The sequence below is a fragment of the Dama dama genome, chromosome 15 (genome assembly GCF_033118175.1).
Source record: "Dama dama isolate Ldn47 chromosome 15, ASM3311817v1, whole genome shotgun sequence".
Taxonomy (NCBI): Eukaryota; Metazoa; Chordata; class Mammalia; order Artiodactyla; family Cervidae; genus Dama; species Dama dama.
This window is the reverse complement of record NC_083695.1, coordinates 79,049,452-79,067,503: the sequence shown is the minus strand read 5'-3', so window position 1 is coordinate 79,067,503 and position 18,052 is coordinate 79,049,452. Positions and strand designations below refer to the sequence as shown.

Here is an 18,052-nt window from a genome sequence, read left to right as displayed (position 1 = left end):
ATCAGAGAAATGCAAATCAAAACCACAATGAGGTACCATTACACACCAGTCAGGATGGCTGCTATCCAAAAGTCTACAAGCAATAAATGCTGGAGAGGGTGTGGAGAAAAGGGAACCCTCTTACACTGTTGGTGGGAATGCAAACTAGTACAGCCGCTATGGAAAACAGTGTGGAGATTTCTTAAAAAACTGGAAATAGAACTGCCATATGACCCAGCAATCTCACTTCTGGGCATACACACTGAGGAAACCAGATCTGAACGAGACACGTGCACCCCAATGTTCATTGCAGCACAGTTTATAATAGCCAGGACATGGAAGCAACCTAGATGCCCATCAGCAGATGAATGGATAAGGAAGCTGTGGTACATATACACCATGGAATATTACTCAGCCATTAAAAATAATTCATTTGAACCAGTCCTAATGAGATGGATGAAGCTGGAGCCCCTTATACAGAGTGAAGTAAGCCAGAAAGATAAAGAACATTACAGCATACTAACACATATATATGGAATTTAGAAAGATGGTAACGATAACCCTATATGCAAAACAGAAAAAGAGACACAGATGTACAGAACAGACTTTTGGACTCTGTGGGAGAATGTGAGGGTGGGATGTTTCAAAAGAACAGCATGTATATTATCTATGGTGAAACAGATCACCAGCCCAGGTGGGATGCATGAGACAAATGCTCCGGTCTGGTGCACTGGGAAGACCCAGAGGAATCGGGTGGAGAGGGAGGTGGGAGCGGGGATCGGGATGGGGAATACATGTAAATCCATGGCTGATTCATATCAATGTATGACAAAACCCACTGAAATGTTGTGAAGTGATTGGCCTCCAACTAATAAAAAAAAAAAAAAATAAAGTACAGGATAGAGAAATGGAAAAAAAAAAAAATGAAAGTTTAAAAACATTCATTTAAAATTCATCAACCTCAAGAAATTATTAATTGACATTTTGATTTTAGTCTTTGCTCCCTGGCTTTTTTTTTTAAAGCAACAATGATGATCATAGTCAGCATTTCAACATTTATTTAAACTTTATTACCTACCAAACACTGTTGTGTGTACCTGGTATGTATGGACTATTGTTATCGCCATTTTACATACAGGGAAACTTAGGTACAGAGAGTGAGATTCTTGCCCAAAGTTAATAGCTAGAAAGTGGCAGAGACATTGTTACCCCAGAGCCTACCTCTTATTCACGAAACCATATGCTTCTTGATAAATACACAGAAAGGTCATTGTGAATAATCAAACAAAACTGTAATTGTTTTCTCCAATGAGGAGAAGGCTCCAGGTGATACAAAATCATTCATAAAAATAAAATTTACTAATACCAAATGTAAGGAAGATGCTAGGCTCACTCCCACACACTTTTGTTGGTTCTGATGAATGTCACATAGTCTAGGCTTAAAAATAAAGCAATTCTAAAGGACTCTAAAAAAATAAGCTCACTAAGGACTTCACTGGTACACAGCAGATTCTGTGTCTACACAGCCCAGACTCAGTACCTCCAGTCTCTATGAAAGAGTAGGATGCAGTAAGGGTCTGTTGATTGTTGTCAAGAACCACCCAGAATGGTTGTCTGACTCTGTGAGGCTACTAATTCTCCGTAGAAGGGTTAACAGTCCAGCACAGTGGGAAAAACAGGCTCTGGAGGCAGACCGCTTCTATAGAGCCGGACAATATTCAACAAAAGTTCCTTATTTCTTAAAATGGGAGTAGTGCCTTACAGAGTTGTCATAAAGATGAAACAAGATAATGTATAGCAAGAGCCTGCAACAGTGACTGCTACCTACAAGCTATCAGTGAGTGCATAAGTAGTAGTGGTTTTTGTTATTAAAAGATGCAGTGTGGTATAGGATACGGGCTCTTAAAATTCTACGTTTTCCAGACCAGTAAAGTGTGGAGTGAGAGGGGAAGGTGGGAAAACTGACACATGATTGCCAAGGACGTCCTTTTCCGTTTGTTGTAACAATCAACTATTTTAAGGAAATTGTTTACTACCACACTTATTTTACAGGAGAAATGGAATCATGACAGAGAGCAGATAAGAGTAACCATCTGCATAATGAAAACCAGTTTGTTTTAAGTCTTCGTTTCACTTCCCTGGTTGCTCAGATGGTAAAGTGTCTGCCTACAATGTGGGAGACCCGGGTTCAATCCCTGGGTCAGGAAGATCTCCTAGAGAAGGAAATGGCAACCCACACCAGTATTCTTGCCCGGAAAATTCCATGGACGGAGAAGCCTGGTAGGCTACAGTCCAAGGGGTCGCAAAGAGTCGGACACAACTGAGCGACTTCACTTTCACTTTTCACTTTCACTACTAGTTAGTGAAAACCGGCTCTAAGAACCTTTTGTGTAGTGCATTCAAAAGAGAGAGCTAGGTTCACATTCTCATTCTGTATGTGACTATGGAGAGTCTACTTCACTAAGCATTGTTATTTTCATCTGTAAAATGGAGATACGATGCTTCCTTCACAGGGTTTTAAGGATTAAATCTGATTTGTGTTAAGTATGGTTAGGGTCAGACATACACCTAAAGCAAGCTGGTACAGTTACCATTGATAGATGCTGTTTTCAAATGTCTAACACAGGACCAAAATTCTATGTTTAAAGCTACTAGAATATTATTAAAAAGAAATATATATATATATATATATATATATGAAGAAATCCAAAACTGTTCTTTAGTTTGGTAAAAACATCACCCATGTCAGCCTTGAAGGGGTCAGAGGATGAGAGCAATGAGTCAAGTGTATTGTAATAAATTTACTCACAGAAAAAGTGACTAAGATTAAAAAAAAATTTTTTTTCTCTTTGTAGCATTATTCTAAGCATGGAACTTAAATCTGTTAAGTCTAAAGAATCTGCTGCAATCTGAATCATTTTGTTCTGAAAGAATAAGCACTTGATTAAAAGCTGAAGAATATCTTAGAGGTTAAGATTTTGCTATACTAATTTCAGGTCAGGGCCCATGTTCATCACTAGTAAAAATAGGCCAAGAAAGAAATGAAATGACATAAAGAGAGAAAAGCAAAAACCAGAAAAGTGAAAAATATAAATGTAAGGCATTTTTGAGTGTATAAAAATTGCAAGTAAATTCTCAAGGACATTTTTTTCTCACAAGACTTAAAACTCTTAACTGCTGAATTATCAGACATTACAATAAGAATAATTAAAATATAAAAAAAATGTTTCCTGGGCAAAATGGGGTCTGGGTGTGATTTTTTAAAGAATATTAAAAACATTTAGTCATAGCATATTTCTTTAAGAATAAATTTATTTGATAAAAAACTATATTTCTATTGCTTATAGAAACTGCATTGGTGTTTCTGATATATTTACCCTTAGGAATCATTCTGACAGTACATTTAAGTTTTCCAGATGTTTTTACCTGTCATTCTACCAAAGCAACAAAACCATGTCTAAATGTAAAATGTGATAACAATGACAAGTGACAATTATTCCCCAGATGGGCTTAGAAGTAGTTCTAACAAAAATACATATAGGAAATAGTAAGGGGATTAACTTATTCCAGTTATAAAATCAATTAAGTCACATAAATGTAATATACAGCATGGAGAATACAGTTAATAATATAATAATTTTGTTTGGTAACAGATGGTAACTAAATTTGTGGTAATCATTTTGTAATGTATAAAAATACTGAATCACTATACAGTACACCTTTAATATAATAAATCAATTATATTGCAATTAAAAATGTATAATGATAGCTATCTCAACTGCATTTAATCCCATCTACTTTGTTTAAATAGACTAGTTATAAGATACCTCTCAATACCCACATACTCAAGAAAGTTACTACATACACGATGTAAGGATAAACAGAATTCACATTTTCAAGGAAACATTCTGATGTTGTATATATGTGTGTGTAAATATTAGTGGCAAAGATTGGTAGTGTGCAAGAGATAGAAAATTATTTGATATTAAGATATCATATATAAAAAGGTGTTTTACAAAATACTAGGTATGTCATTTCCTTTTATAAGCCTTTTGCCAGCAATATGTGCTTAATGGCTGAGTTGTGTTCGACTCTTTGTGACCCCATGTATATGCAGTCAATGCGCCAATATAAACTTAAAACATATCTTCCTAACTCATGTCAACAAAGATCTCAAATTATAACTCTTACATTTCTAATGAATCCTGTAAATACTTTTAGAAATAAACATACAATTACTGATAAATTATTCATTATTCAGAGGCAAAAAGAAATACAATCATGACGTGCTTTTGTTTTCCGGCTGGAAATCTTGAAAATGTCTATTTTCATTTTCACTGATTGCTGGTACTATTTGATCTAAAAAGACCATCCAGTCAAATATATAGGAAAAAAAATATACACAAAGACGCACACGCATGCAAATATAAGGAGAACAACATTTAAGCGTCTCAGGGTTCTTTGAAGCACTTTAAGACAGCCAATTATGACAGTCTAATTTTGTGGCAGTCAATGAAAAATTCACTTTTTTTTGACCCCCGTCACCACATGAATGGTCATTTGTTTCATGGCTATTTTCATTATTATCTGAACACCATGTTATTTAAAGCTCTGTCTACAGAGTCAGGAAACGAACAGTTTGTCCCCAGGTAGCTCTTCATCTTATGTCAAGACAGAAGAAAAATTACTTTCCAGGAAATCACTTATATCTGCATGCTGATATCAAGTTTTACTAATACAATTTTGAGTGGACCATTTTTTCCCCTTTGTTTTCTTTCTTTTGGTGATATAGCATAGTTACGTGAAGAATATTTATTTAGGTTGAATCAGTTGCTTTTCCACTAGATATATCTCAATGTTTTCTATATACTTTAGTTTCTTTCAAAATTTATGTTATGATTCCATGAGTCATCTTCTGTTTATTTTTTTCAAACTTACTGGTTGTATAGCTATTTAAAACATATTTTTCCATTGGTTATTTGTTTTCCTTGCACTCTCTTTAATAACCAGTAAGAATTAATTAAGTTACAGAATCTTCCATAGCTTCCTTGAGAATCAGTCAATTTTATGAATTCTTACACCTCTTTATATGCACATATTCTCTACTTGACTGAAGTACTCTGAAGGCAAGGATCAAACTGGTTTCATTTGAGAAGACCCAAGTCCTTGAATTTAGGCATGAAATATTTAGAGAAGTAAATAAAGAGAAAAAAAGAAAGGAAGAGGGAAGGAAGGGAGGGTAGGAGAGAGGGAGGAGATGTATTTTTTTTTTTTTAAAACCTCATTTTAAGTTAAGAAAAGATTAAATGGTAGTCACTGCCACTTACTCATTTTTATTTCCCTATCTACCTTTGTTCACTCTTACAGAAAATCAGGTGGATTTATATACAAACTTTGGCATTGATTAAACATTGGTTTCACCTGTCCTCACAATAGACTAATCAATATTAGCAAAGTGACTCAAATGAGGAACCATGATATGCCATTTCTGTTCATCTGACAAAAAACAAACTTTAAAGAAAAATAAAAACAATCAGCAATCTTTCTTTCAGATAAAAAAACTCCTTGGTTTGGTATTTTTGTTGTTCAGTTGCTCAGTCTGTCTGACTCTTCACAACCCCATGGACTGCAGCACTCCAGGCCTCCCTGTCCCTTCAGGATCTCCCAGAGTTTGCTCAGACTTATGACCATTGAGTCGGTGGTCTGGTATATTGCAGAATGTTATATGCAGGTAAACAACTGCCCTGGACAAGGATGTTCATTTCTGGCATACATTTATACATTAGATGAGCACATTGTTCGATATTATAACTTTTCTTAAATCAGAAGCAACTGTTGACACAAGATGTAGCTGTGTAGTTTTGGTAAGAGACTGTGACTTCTCTTTCTGAAATAGGACCTCACCAGGGCTGGGAATGAATGCCATGTGAATAGGAGGGATACAAGAGAAGAGCAAAATCAGAGAAGTCAACGGAAGACTTCCTATTAGAAACATACACTCTCGTTCCACTTCTCTAGAGACTGCTTTTTCATGGAAATAATAAAAAACAATGAACGGAAGAAGCTGGTAAATATTTTTGCCCTTTCGCAAGTCCAAAATATATAAATTGTATATCAAGTGGGATAGTAATTAGAAACTAAACCAAAACTAGCATCTGCATTCAGTTCCCGAGGAGTCAGTTTATGTGCGTGCTCACTCAGTGTCTGACTCTTTGCAACTTCGTGGACTGTCGCCCACCAAGCTCCTCTGTCCATGGAATTTTCCAGGCAAGAATACTGGAGCTGGTTGCCATTTCCTACTCCAGGGGATCTTCCTGACCCATGGTTGGAACCCACGTCTCCTATGTCTCCTGCACTGGCAGGCAGGTCCTTTACTATTGAGCCAATTGGGAAGTTCCAGTTAGGTTACAGCATTGATTAAAAGTATCTGGATGCCTTGGCTGATACCAGGATCCCAGCTGTGCTTAGTGAGAAACACAGTCACCAATGTGCACAGGTGGACTTTAGAGTTTCCTTGGCTCAGACATAGCAAGGTGATGTCCATCTGTGGATTTTTATTTCCGTTCACACTCTAGACAGAGTGCAAAAGGAGATGAGTCAGTGATTGACTGAGTTTGTGTACAAAGAGAACCCCAAGTAGATTTCAGCAGAGTAATTTTTTTCTATGGGCTTATGAAGTAACCCTGCTAGTATGATTTTTCCAAAGAAAGCCCAGTCAAAGGTTACAGAAGTTGTTTGTGCTTCACCCTCTCTAAATGACTTGCAAATTTATTCAAACACAATATGAGGAGATGCTTTATTTGTTGAAATAACTGTCTGCAGTGTCCTGCACAAAAGGGTGAGGTACATCAAGCAGAAACGTGGATAGAAATACATTGGTTTAGAAACCCATAAATCCTGATTTGAATCTGCCAACCTGAAAGCTATGTAGAGCCTGGATAAACTATTTTTCCTAAATGCTACGTCTGATTAAGCCATACCATTAAATGACAGCTGAACTTTAACATTAATATGATATTATTTAAATAACCACATGATTTTTTTTTTACACTAAAAATGATGAATGATTTCTGGACAGCTCAATTGACATAAAGTGGGAGGACTCTTTAATGAGATTTGACAAAATGGAGGCATATGCAGAATATTCGTTACAGCTCACATCGCAGGGGCCCTCCCAGGGAAGCAATAGAGAATTTTCTCCTTTTTTATTGTTTATAGGCATTGAAGCATTTCTTTCAATCGCCACTTATCTGTGGATATTGCATTTTTCTAGGTCATTTACATATCACCTTTAATCAGAGAATTTGGTGGTTTATGGTGAACTGAGACTGTGGGTGGAGGAAAAGGAGGGATGTGTGAAGTTGTGTCAATGTGAGCTAGAAGAGCCCCAGGAACTTAAACTTGCTCCTGATCAGCCTGATAGAGAAATTACATTGACCACACTGGCCAATAGAAGACTAAGCGGACATATCTTTGGTTGATTCTTATGAAATTAATCTCTCACTCAGCAAACATACTTTTAGCAGTATGCTTGGACACAACATATTATCTATGGACATGTGATTAGAGAAAACTTTACTTATATTCAAATAGCTGCCACTAAAGCATCAATGATAAACAAGATTCTTTTCTTTAAAATTCCAAGTCAGGTATTCCAAGGTGATTCTCAACATTCCTCACTTACATTTCTATCCACAGTTCCAAACTGAAGATTATGCTAGAAGATACTCTTATTTGGTAGATTCTAAATGTAATAATTTCATGCTGAATACACCTAAATCAAAAGTGACTCCAATTTTCAGAACAATGAAAACATTTCTTACTTCCTTCCAAAAATATAGAATCTAGACTGTTACCCGCATTCATTCATTCATTTTCACATATTCTCCCAAGTATCTTCTATCAATCAAAGGCTAATTACACATACAAAACATAAACATTTGTTTGCTTGAACATGAGTAAATTCAGATTATTCTGATATTCTTCAGGCTTCAAAAATCATTTTTAAGTACCCATACAATAGCAATGTTTCCCCAAACAGAGTCGCTTTAAAAAGAAATCTAAACAAGGCAACAGAGGGCAAAGCTAATACTAAGTATGCTCCTGAAACCAAAGGCCAGCATTCCATCGACAGCAAGAAGGCTATCAAAATAGAAAATAAAATCAGTCTGCTGTTGCCATGGGGTCTTCCTCAGGCTATGAAAAAATACTTCATGTCCAACCCTAATTTTTTCCATAGCTTGAGGTAACCCCTCGAACTCAAACTTTCTAATCCAAGTTACTCAGAGTGTGTGTGTCCCTGTCCAAACAAGAGTTAATACCAGTGCTCTGTCATTTCAAAAGGGTCTTGACACAGGTACTAAGAGCAGAAGCTTGCATGTCTGGAAAATGCCCGGTTGCAACGAGATGAAAAATATACTGTAAAAAAAGGGAGAGAGAGAAAGGAAGACCCTACCTGACTCTTACCTTCGCAACATCCCTGTCAGAACCCTGGAGCTTTTCCCCAAGTTAGCATCTGTTTCCCGAAGCTAGGAGGAGAAAAGCAGCATTAACACATAATAAAATGAAACTTCAAGCAATTAGATTATTTTTAAAGTGCACTAGCAAGCAATGGTTTTCCTTCATGATGGAAAATCCGATTCATAAAACAAAGGTTAAATACTTTAAAATACATTTTTGATGCCTACCCAATGTCAAAAAAATTCTTAGATTCAGAAAATTACATGTAATAGATAACCCCAGGAGCTTTAAACTGGATACTTGAACTGGATATAAAAGCAAATGTCTCACAGGTTGACAAAGTTTAATAGATATCTGGTCATAAATCAGTATCTCCACCTTAAGAATGCACACAGTCCTAGAGATAAAAACTGAAACAAAATGAACTGAGGGAAGATGAGATTCATATGTTTACTTTCACTCTGAAAGACTTGCTGACATACTCCCAAATCTCCATCAACGATCTTCTTAGCTATGTGCATGTGTGCTTAGTCGCTCAGTCGTGTCCAACTCTTTGTGACTCTTTGGACTGTAGCCCTAGCCACGCTCCTCTGCCCACGGGATTTTTCAGGCAAGAATACTGGAATGGGTTGCCATTTTCTTCCTCCAGGGGATCTTACCGACCTAGGAGCTAAACCTGAGTCTCCTGTGTCTTCTGCATTGCAGGAGGATTCTTTACTAGCTGAGCCATCAGGGAAGCCTCTTCTTAGCTACAGCACTAAATAAAATATCTACTCGGGGGAATTCCGGTATGGAGGCATACAGTCAGCTTAATCTTTCTGCATCACAAACTTCCCTGCCCCCTACCCAGGCTCTACACCCTCCTTCACCCTAGCTATTTTTTACACATGCTTGAAAGTGAAAGTGGCTCAGTAGTATACGACTCTTTGCGACTCCATGGACTGAAGCCTGCTAAGCTCCTCTGTCCATGGAATTCTCCAGGCAAGAATACTGCAGTGGGCTGCCATTCCCTTCTCCAGGGGATCTTACATCAATGTAATTGCTACAGCCTATGCATCTGCCCAAGACCTTTTATATATATTTTTGGCTTATGTTTTTTTTCTTTTACTGAATTTGTGAAAAGATTATACGATTTCTACTTACCCTTTCACGTGCTCTCTGTATCTTTTCTCTGTCGTGACTGAGGTTTTCCAACATCTCCTGGCCAATTTGTTCTATGGACAAGAAAATCTGAGTGAGGAAAGGTGACTTTGGAAAAAACCTTCAGAAAACCTTCAGAAGTACCAAAAGGACAACAGGTATAGAATTTATTGAATGCTCAGGATCAGTTAAATAAAAAACCAATGACAAGAACCTAATGTACAGCTCTGGGAACCCTACTCAGTGCTCTGTGGTGACCTAAATGGGAAGGAAATCCAAAAAAAGAGGAGGGGTGTGTGTGTGTGTATATATACATATCTGATTCACTTTGCTGTACAGTAGAATCTAACACATTGTTAAGCAACTCTACTCCAATAAAAATTAAATACACACACAAAGCTCAGTGAGCAGTTTCTGTAAAAACAAACAAAAAACAATGAATTATTATGACTCCAACATCCTCCTAAAAACTGGGTCTTCCATAATCCACTTGAACTGAAATTTTATTTATCGGGAAAAAAAAAAAAAAATCTGTCCTATTTTTTTTTTTTCAGAGAATTGTTGTTAAGAGTCAAAGGAGATAACCAAAAATCTTTTGAAACTTATAGTGTACCACACAAATGTATGTAATTGTGTAGTACATGAGAATCAATGCACTCACACTCCGTGCTGTGTGTAGATGCTGGGACGTGACCAGTAACCAAGGTCAAGCCCTTCAACTCATGAACTCCTGTGCTAATAGTGATGACTTAGGAGTTAAAGGACACATTAGAGTTCATATTTCATGGCACATCAAAAAAAGGACTGCTTAGTCCTTTCATAACAGAAAATCCAAATAAGAAGAATTGCTTGAATACAATAACCTCGATTATATTTTTGACACCTATACAAAACTGAAAATTCTTCACAGGTTACTCCATTTCTAGTATATCTCCTCTAAGATTGATAATAGCTTTTTATTACTGACTCCACACAATATATCCTTAAGGTAAAATTGGATATATGGGCCCAGTGGAGGCATCATAAAAGTGGAAGATGACACCAAAAATGGAGAAGTAGGAAACAACTAGAGTTGCAATTTTCTTTTTTGCAAAACAATTACAATATTCAATTTTGTCATACTATTTGGTATTACTATTATATTGAATTTCTTTAATCAACATAATGTAGCAATTTTAATACACTTTTAACTTAAAAATCTCTAGTATCTATGAACACCATCAATACTATAATTAGTTCAGCAAAATACTATTTATATAATATTCTCTCATTCAAGAGGATGGTTTGGGACTTCCCTGGCAATCCAGTGGTAAAGAATCTGCACTTCCATTGCAAAGAGCACAAGTTTGGTCCCTGGTGGGGGAACCAAGATCCTGCATGCTGTGTGGTGTGGCAAAAAAAAAAAAAAAAAAAGGTGGGGGGGATTTATGGTATATAATGTCAAACAAATATGAAATAATTTATTACTGTTGTGTCTCATCACCAGGATAATGTTTCCAGCAAAAATTCATAGAAGGAAGAAAGCAATGTAGGGATAAAATGAAAAAAGGAGTATATGAAAGGTTTGGGGGTTTATTACTGCTCTCAAAGCATATCATGTGTGGCACTGGAGAAGGCAACACTGGAATGTAGGTGATAGATCCACGTTTCTATCAGGTTCACTGGAGGAAAAACTCTTCTGAATGGATCTACAGTCTGCTACTGAAGGAATCAATGAAACAAGAGGTGAAGAACTCTGGTCTTTTGAGATGTTCAAGTAATTCCCTCAATCTCTTTGCCTCCTGGGAAATATGTCAGTATCCAAGTACTAACCCCATCTAACAAAAGATGAGATATTGGCAAGAGTGCATATGTTCTGGTCTTAACAGGCAAATACCATGCATTTGTTAGAAACAGAATTCTTTAATTTCTTACTTGCTAAACCAGTCAATCCTAAAGGAAATCAACCCTGAATATTCACTAGAAGGACTGATGCTGAAGCTGAATCTCCAGTACTCTGGCAATACAATGGAAAAGGCCCTGATGTTGGGAAAGATTGAAGGCAAGAGGAGAAGGAGGTGGCAGAGAATAAGATGGTTAGATGGCATCACTGACTCAGTGGACATGAATCTGAGCAAACTCCAGGAAATAGTGAAGGACAGGGGAGTCTGGTATGCTGCAGTTTGTGGGGTGGCAAAGAGTCAGACACGACTTGGCGTCTGAACCAGCAACAACCTTCCATTTGAATCACCCACTAAAGAAAATTCTAGGCCAAATATATTAGAAATGCTGACACTTATACAACAACAAAAAAAGTTCAAGCAAAGTAAATTATGCATACTTATCCGTTCTCCTACCTCAAACAAAACAAAACAAAATAACAAATTAAGAGGGAATTATTTTAAAAAAAGACTCTGCTTGCACAAAATAGACATTGAAGGATTACTTCACTAAAAAAAAAATAACATTGTTAGATTTACTTTTCTTGAATAACTTAAAAAAAAATCACTCACATAAAATATCAATAAGAAATACAAGAAAGACTATAAATCAATGCAGATGTGACATCTTGAGTCTAGAGCTTTCAGTTCTTTAAACTTTTGCAGTACAGTACCTTTAGAATGGGAATTGCCATACTGCCATTATTGAAATAATTTGAGAAATCATAAATTTTATAAGTACTGTACTTATTGACTGTGAGGATGTTCTGGAGATTAAGAAACAATGGGAAGCACAAAAGAAAATAAAAACTGATGCCATCAATACATGCTGGAACTCTACATGTCAGTATGAACATGATGAATGAATTCCTGGAGAGAAAAGTTTCTTCCTGCACTACTTCTGTCCTTTTCACAAGGGGGTTGGGAATCATTGTGGGAGTGTAGCATTCAAATTTATAAAGTGAGCTTTTGTTTTCAAAATTACCCAGAATGAATCATCATATCCTTGATCTATGGCCTTTTTTACTGGGTCACAAACTACAAAATAGGTTTTGGCTAACATTTCCTCTCTTTTTCAATACATTTTACAGGGGATGGGGGATAATATCATAGGTATTCAAAAACTCTGTTGCCCCGTAAAGGAATGGAGAAGAACCAGAGAACTATAAATCTGGCAAAATATTTCCTGAAGGACTGGACCGGCATCACAAAAGGCAGGACTTATTTTGAGGAGCTTGTACCACTGAATCACTTCCCTCCATTCATAAAATAATAATGTCACCTGAACAATCATGACATGTGAATGAACTTAATTTTTTAAATGTACTGAATTTGTATTTTGGAGATGAAATATTTTCAATCAGAAGGCAGGACTGACGGAAGTTCACATCATGTTATAATATAAACATGGAATATATATAATTACATTATTCAATATAATTCACCAAAAATGTTCTATTTGATAAATACAAAATATTAAAAAAAGATGTTAGCCATTATGCTATAAAGTATATAAAGCAGAAAATAATCATTCCTCTGTTCACTTATATATAACTTTCTTTTTACAAACTTTATTAAGGATATGGTTTCCAACAAAGCTTCCCTCATAGCTCAGTTGGTAAAGAATCTGCCTGCATTCGACCCCAGTTCGATCCCTGTGTCAGGAAGATCCCCTGGAGAAAGGATAGGCTACCCACTCCAGTATTCTTGGGCTTTCCTTGTGGCTCGGCTGGTAAAGAATCAGCCTGCAATGCAGGAGACCTGGGTTTGAGCCCTGGGTTGGGAAGATCCCATGGAGAAGGGAAAGGCTGCCCACTCCAGTAATCTGGCCTGGAGAATTCCAAGGACCGTATAATCCATGGGGTTGCAAAGAGTTAGACATGACTGAGCGACTTTCACTTTCACTCTTCAACAAAGTATTTAAAATTTGAAGACAGCCAGTTGAGACTTCTTGGAAGAAATCAGAAGGTAAGATGGTTTTCTGGCACTCAAAAACTTCATTAGCAATCTTAGCAACAGGTAAAAGGCATTCGCAACTATCCAGCTGTTTGTATATGAGGACTTCTGTGAAGTGTGGAGTGAATAGAAAGACTTAAAAGAGCTATATAAAAAAAAAAATTTTTTTTTAATGTGGACCATTTTTAAAATCTTTATTGAGTTTGTTACAACATTGCTTCTGTTTGATGTTTGGTTTTTTGGCCATGAGGCATGTGGGATATTAGCTCTGTGCAGGGATCGAACCGGCACCCCCTGCACCTGGAAGGTGAAGTCTTAACCACTGGACCACCAGGGAAGTCCCTAAAAGAGCTATTTTTTTAAAAATTTTTAAATTTTTTTTAAAGAGCTATTTTTAAAGCATGTGCTTTCTTATGTATATTGCAGAATGCCAACTTGACAGATGCAAAACACAAAGTAATATTTTTCTAACAATTTGGAGTACTGAATTTTGGACATGACTCAAGAAATTCTAGCAAAAAACGTATTGCTTTGGGAGAGCAAAGTAGCTGACATACAGCTTTCTCAGGAGGGAGCTGCTCACAGAGTGATTGGATGAACCATCCTTTGGCATTTAGCACATCTGCCTGGACACTGACTCTGGCATCATGCCCTGAGTGGGTTATCCTCAGACATGAAGAGCTTTTTGAATTCTTGATCCCTGGATAGGCGGGGATGTGGAAAAGGCAGGTCTTTCACCATCTTTCATTATTTCACAATTCAAGGCATATAAAGAACTGCTTCCAATTCAGATGTAGAAAGACAACAAATATTCACTCTCAGAGAAATAAGAAAAATCCAGACAAAATAATTATCATTCTTCGTGGGTGATATCTGGTATATACAAAGAAATTGTGATGAATTCTAGAGAGAAAGAAGCATCTCATTTGTGAGCAAAGGGTTGTGGCAACATTCACACCCACGGTGAGTACCTGGTCTGAGTTCAGACCTCCCTCTGGGAGGCTTTTCAGGAATAAAGGGAAATCAGTCAAACATCCTGTGTAAAATGTAGGTTTACAGAACAGAATGGGATCTGGAAGAGTTCTAAACACAAAAGCAAATTGCTTGGTTTGGCAATTCTCGCCCAGTCTCCAAATCTTGCCATTAAAGAGGCAGTGGGGAAGGGGCCGGTTAGGAAAGCAAAACCTCATATCACCACGTATCCTTGTGGTGCCGGCCCTCTGAGAGTCAAGTCCAAACATGCTGGAAAGCAATAAGAAGGAGGATTCAATTTCCATCAGAAACAAAACAAGAGGACAGTGGAACAATATCCCAAAGTGCTAGGGGTACAAAGTCATCCTGGCACTCCATATCTAGTGAAAAATATCTTAAACATAAAAGTAAAATAATGATAATTTTACATAATTGAAAAATGAGAGTATTATCAAGCAAAATTTAGTTACAAGAAACATAAAGGAAATTCTTCAGGCTGAAGGGAGATGATATTAGATGCAAATTTGCATCCACAAAATTTAGATCCATGTAAAGCAAAATAGTAACAACATATATAGAAGTAAAATATAAGAAAACCATAGCACAAAAGATAGAGAGGACGTAAATAGAAGCATATGGTTGACAGTCTTTTAAATTTTATTAAGAAGTAGTAGAATATTTATTCAAGGTAGACGGTGATAAGTCAGGGATGAAAATTGTAATTCTAGAGCTTCTCTGTCCAATATGGTACTTGCTGGCCACATAGGGCTTTTTAAATTAATTAAAATTATATAAAATTTAAAATTCAGTTTGTTGGTAGCACCAGTCACATTTCAAAGGCTCACTAACCACAAGTGGCTAATGTCACTGTATTACAGAATACAGAAATAACATCTTGGAAGGATCTCCAAATTACCCTGTCTTTAAGATCCACTCAAAAGAAATACAGACATACTTATTTGTAGTTTCATTTAGGTAAAACGCTTTCCTTCTCTAGGCCTCAGTTTCCTTAAATGTCAAATGACAGTCTTGGAATAGATAATCTTTAGTGCCCCTTCTAGTTTTAAAATATTAGGACTCAATGACTATAAAATCTTAACGCCTCTTTTTCTCTGTGGAGCATTTAAACAAACTAGAGCACAAGGGACAACTCAGACCCACAAAAGTATCCCACCCTCCTTCCCCCTCCCCCCAAGACAATGTTGAAAAAAATAACAAATAATTCAAATTGAAATGATTTTAAGTGGTGTCATATTCAGAATGCCCAAGTCTACCACTGCACTGGTTCATGCAGTAGCCTATTTGGCCTCTGAGGACACCTGCATTTACTGTAAAATAAAATATTTACAAGCACTTTGATGATAATATTACTACAGAAATACTTAAATATTTATATAACCTGAAAGTAAACTTATGCAATCTTAGTAGCAAACATAGCAAAAAGAATGTACAGGGCCCCAGGTTTCTTTCATTCTTTTCTTTCTTTATTTCAGCAATGATGACTTAACATTACCTACTTGGCAGATAAGTATGTATTCTATTCTGTTTTAGGATGATCAGATCTATCATTAAGCAATTTAAAAAATCATCAGCAGTACTGTCATCAAAGTCATAGCAGAATCTCCCCTTAGTTACCTGGTTTGCTGCAGATAATTAGCAAACGCTATTCCCAGAGCCCTCAGACATCAGTCAATGAAGCTGTGCCTCCAATAATGATGCTCTGGAATGAGCAGGTACTATGTAAATTGAGGTTGTTAAACAAAAGGAACCATGTTAATTACAGCTCCATTCAGAAATGAGAATGAATCTGTTCTATTCTATGAAATAAGACCAGAGCAGCAGGAAGGACATCCCATTTTCACAATTCAATAAAGAATGTTAAAGCCAGGAGATGAAGCAGCAGAAAATCTGAATGGGCAAAACTGTCAAAACACATTCCAAAGGCTCACTTGTGGAATTTACCAAACATGTATTTACTTAACAGACAAGGGAGCCGGGGTCAGCAGCGTCCACATCTCTGGGGTGAATGAATGGCTCATTCTTAAAAAAAAACAAAAAGGGCTGTAAACTATTGACAAGTGACTAGAAAGTAATTAGAAAGCCTTTCTGAAATCATTATGGGTAGAGTTAATCACTCTCTGTATTCTTCTGTGAGCTATACACGTTTCTATCACTGAATGTATAACATTCTATTGATAATTATCTGCTTATTCAGAAGTTGCTATTGGGAGAACTGCGGGATCTATGTGGTTGGCAAACATGTTTTGCTTTTGTGAAACAGTGTTTTAAGCATTTCTGAACTGGTCTGCAACAAAAACAACAACAAATTTTTTTAAACAAGTGTATTTCATATAAAAAACTGGACCTCAAGCTTTTTTTGAAATTTGGAAAATAGAGCAATACCGAGTCCCCATTTCCACATGATAAGCATAGGCTCACTGTAAGAGCCAGGTCATATGGAGGCTGCCACCTGCCTTCCTGACCCTTTCCCCTCATCTATGTTCCTGCTTTGCTGCTATAGGATCTGCCGGTGATTCCTTACTTGTATGTTCTTCCTTCCCTGGGAGACTGTAAACTTCTTTTAGCATTAGTTGCTCAGTTGTGTCCGGCTCTTTGTGATCCCATGGACTTTGGCCTACCAGGCTCCTCTACCCATGGAATTCTCCAGGCAAGAATACTGGAGTGGGTTACCATGCCCTTCTTCAGGGTATTTTCCTGACCCAGGTATTGAACCTGGGTCTCCCATATTGGAGGCGGATTCTTTACTGTCTAGACCACCAGGGAAGCCCAAACTTCTTTCAAGAGGAGGTCATTTCTTATACCTCTCAGTGCACACAGCATTTTAAGAGGCAATGGATTACATATGCAGGTGCTCAGGAAATCTGTGTTCATAGGAACCACTGAGCTTGAAAACACAGTTGTCTTCTATAAATTTATCATAACAGGAGTCCAGAGTTTTAGAAGAAATTGAGCCCTAAGAGTAATTAACTGCACAGATGAGCAAACAAGGGGGCAGGAGTCCGAGGGTGGAGATCATCCAGGTTGCACTGCTAATGAGTGACAGAGCTGCAACCATGAACCAAGTTTCCGACTCCTATGTCAGTGATCTTTGCAGTCAAAAATTTTTAATTACATGAAAGTGTCTTCCAAAATGCATTACAATGTGGGTGATAAAGCACTTTAATACTTTAATATACATTTAAAATGTCAGTGCCCGAAAAAGGACTTTGCAATTATTTGGGCAAGAGTGGGACAAGAGACTGTCTCCACAGTTCCTGGACATTGTTCCCATATAGCAATCCCAGCTGTTACAGAGGAATATGCTGTGATCTCATGGTCTTGACTGGAATGGCTTTCTGTTGTTCACAAATTATGCAAAGAGTAAAAAACGTCCTGGAAGTGTTCTTTTTGTCAAACCTTTGACTTCAGTCTATTTTTGTTCTCTTAAAAAATAAGAGGCCAATTCTCTTGTAGAATGGTAAAATGCCCATTTTACTGACCCCTTTCCCCACTTGCCACAATGGCAAGGAAAGTTGTTATGCTTAACAAATGAATCAGGTGAGGTGGGAAATTTAATATATTTGAATTGATCGTTACTGCTGTGAGAAGCAAGTGATGAGGAGCTG

At 37.0% G+C, this 18,052-nt stretch overlaps 1 protein-coding gene across 11 annotated transcripts in view; it reads right to left on the bottom strand.

Annotated features, from left to right (window-relative positions):
• Window positions 1-18,052, bottom strand: part of VTI1A (vesicle transport through interaction with t-SNAREs 1A) — a 368,978-nt gene that overhangs the window by 141,303 nt on the left and 209,623 nt on the right. For 8 of the 11 annotated variants that reach the window (XR_009696149.1, XM_061162654.1, XM_061162657.1 and 5 more), the window contains 2 exons: window positions 9,583-9,653; window positions 8,446-8,507 (listed from right to left, as the gene is read on the bottom strand). Coding sequence is in view for 10 of the 11 variants with exons in the window: in XM_061162654.1 (XP_061018637.1) it covers window positions 8,446-8,507; window positions 9,583-9,653 (133 nt within the window). In the remaining variant the exon portion in view is untranslated. Of the gene's footprint in view, window positions 1-8,434; window positions 8,508-9,582; window positions 9,654-18,052 lie in introns of all 11 variants that reach the window. The other 3 variants (XM_061162659.1, XM_061162662.1, XM_061162661.1) reach the window with 1 other exon arrangement.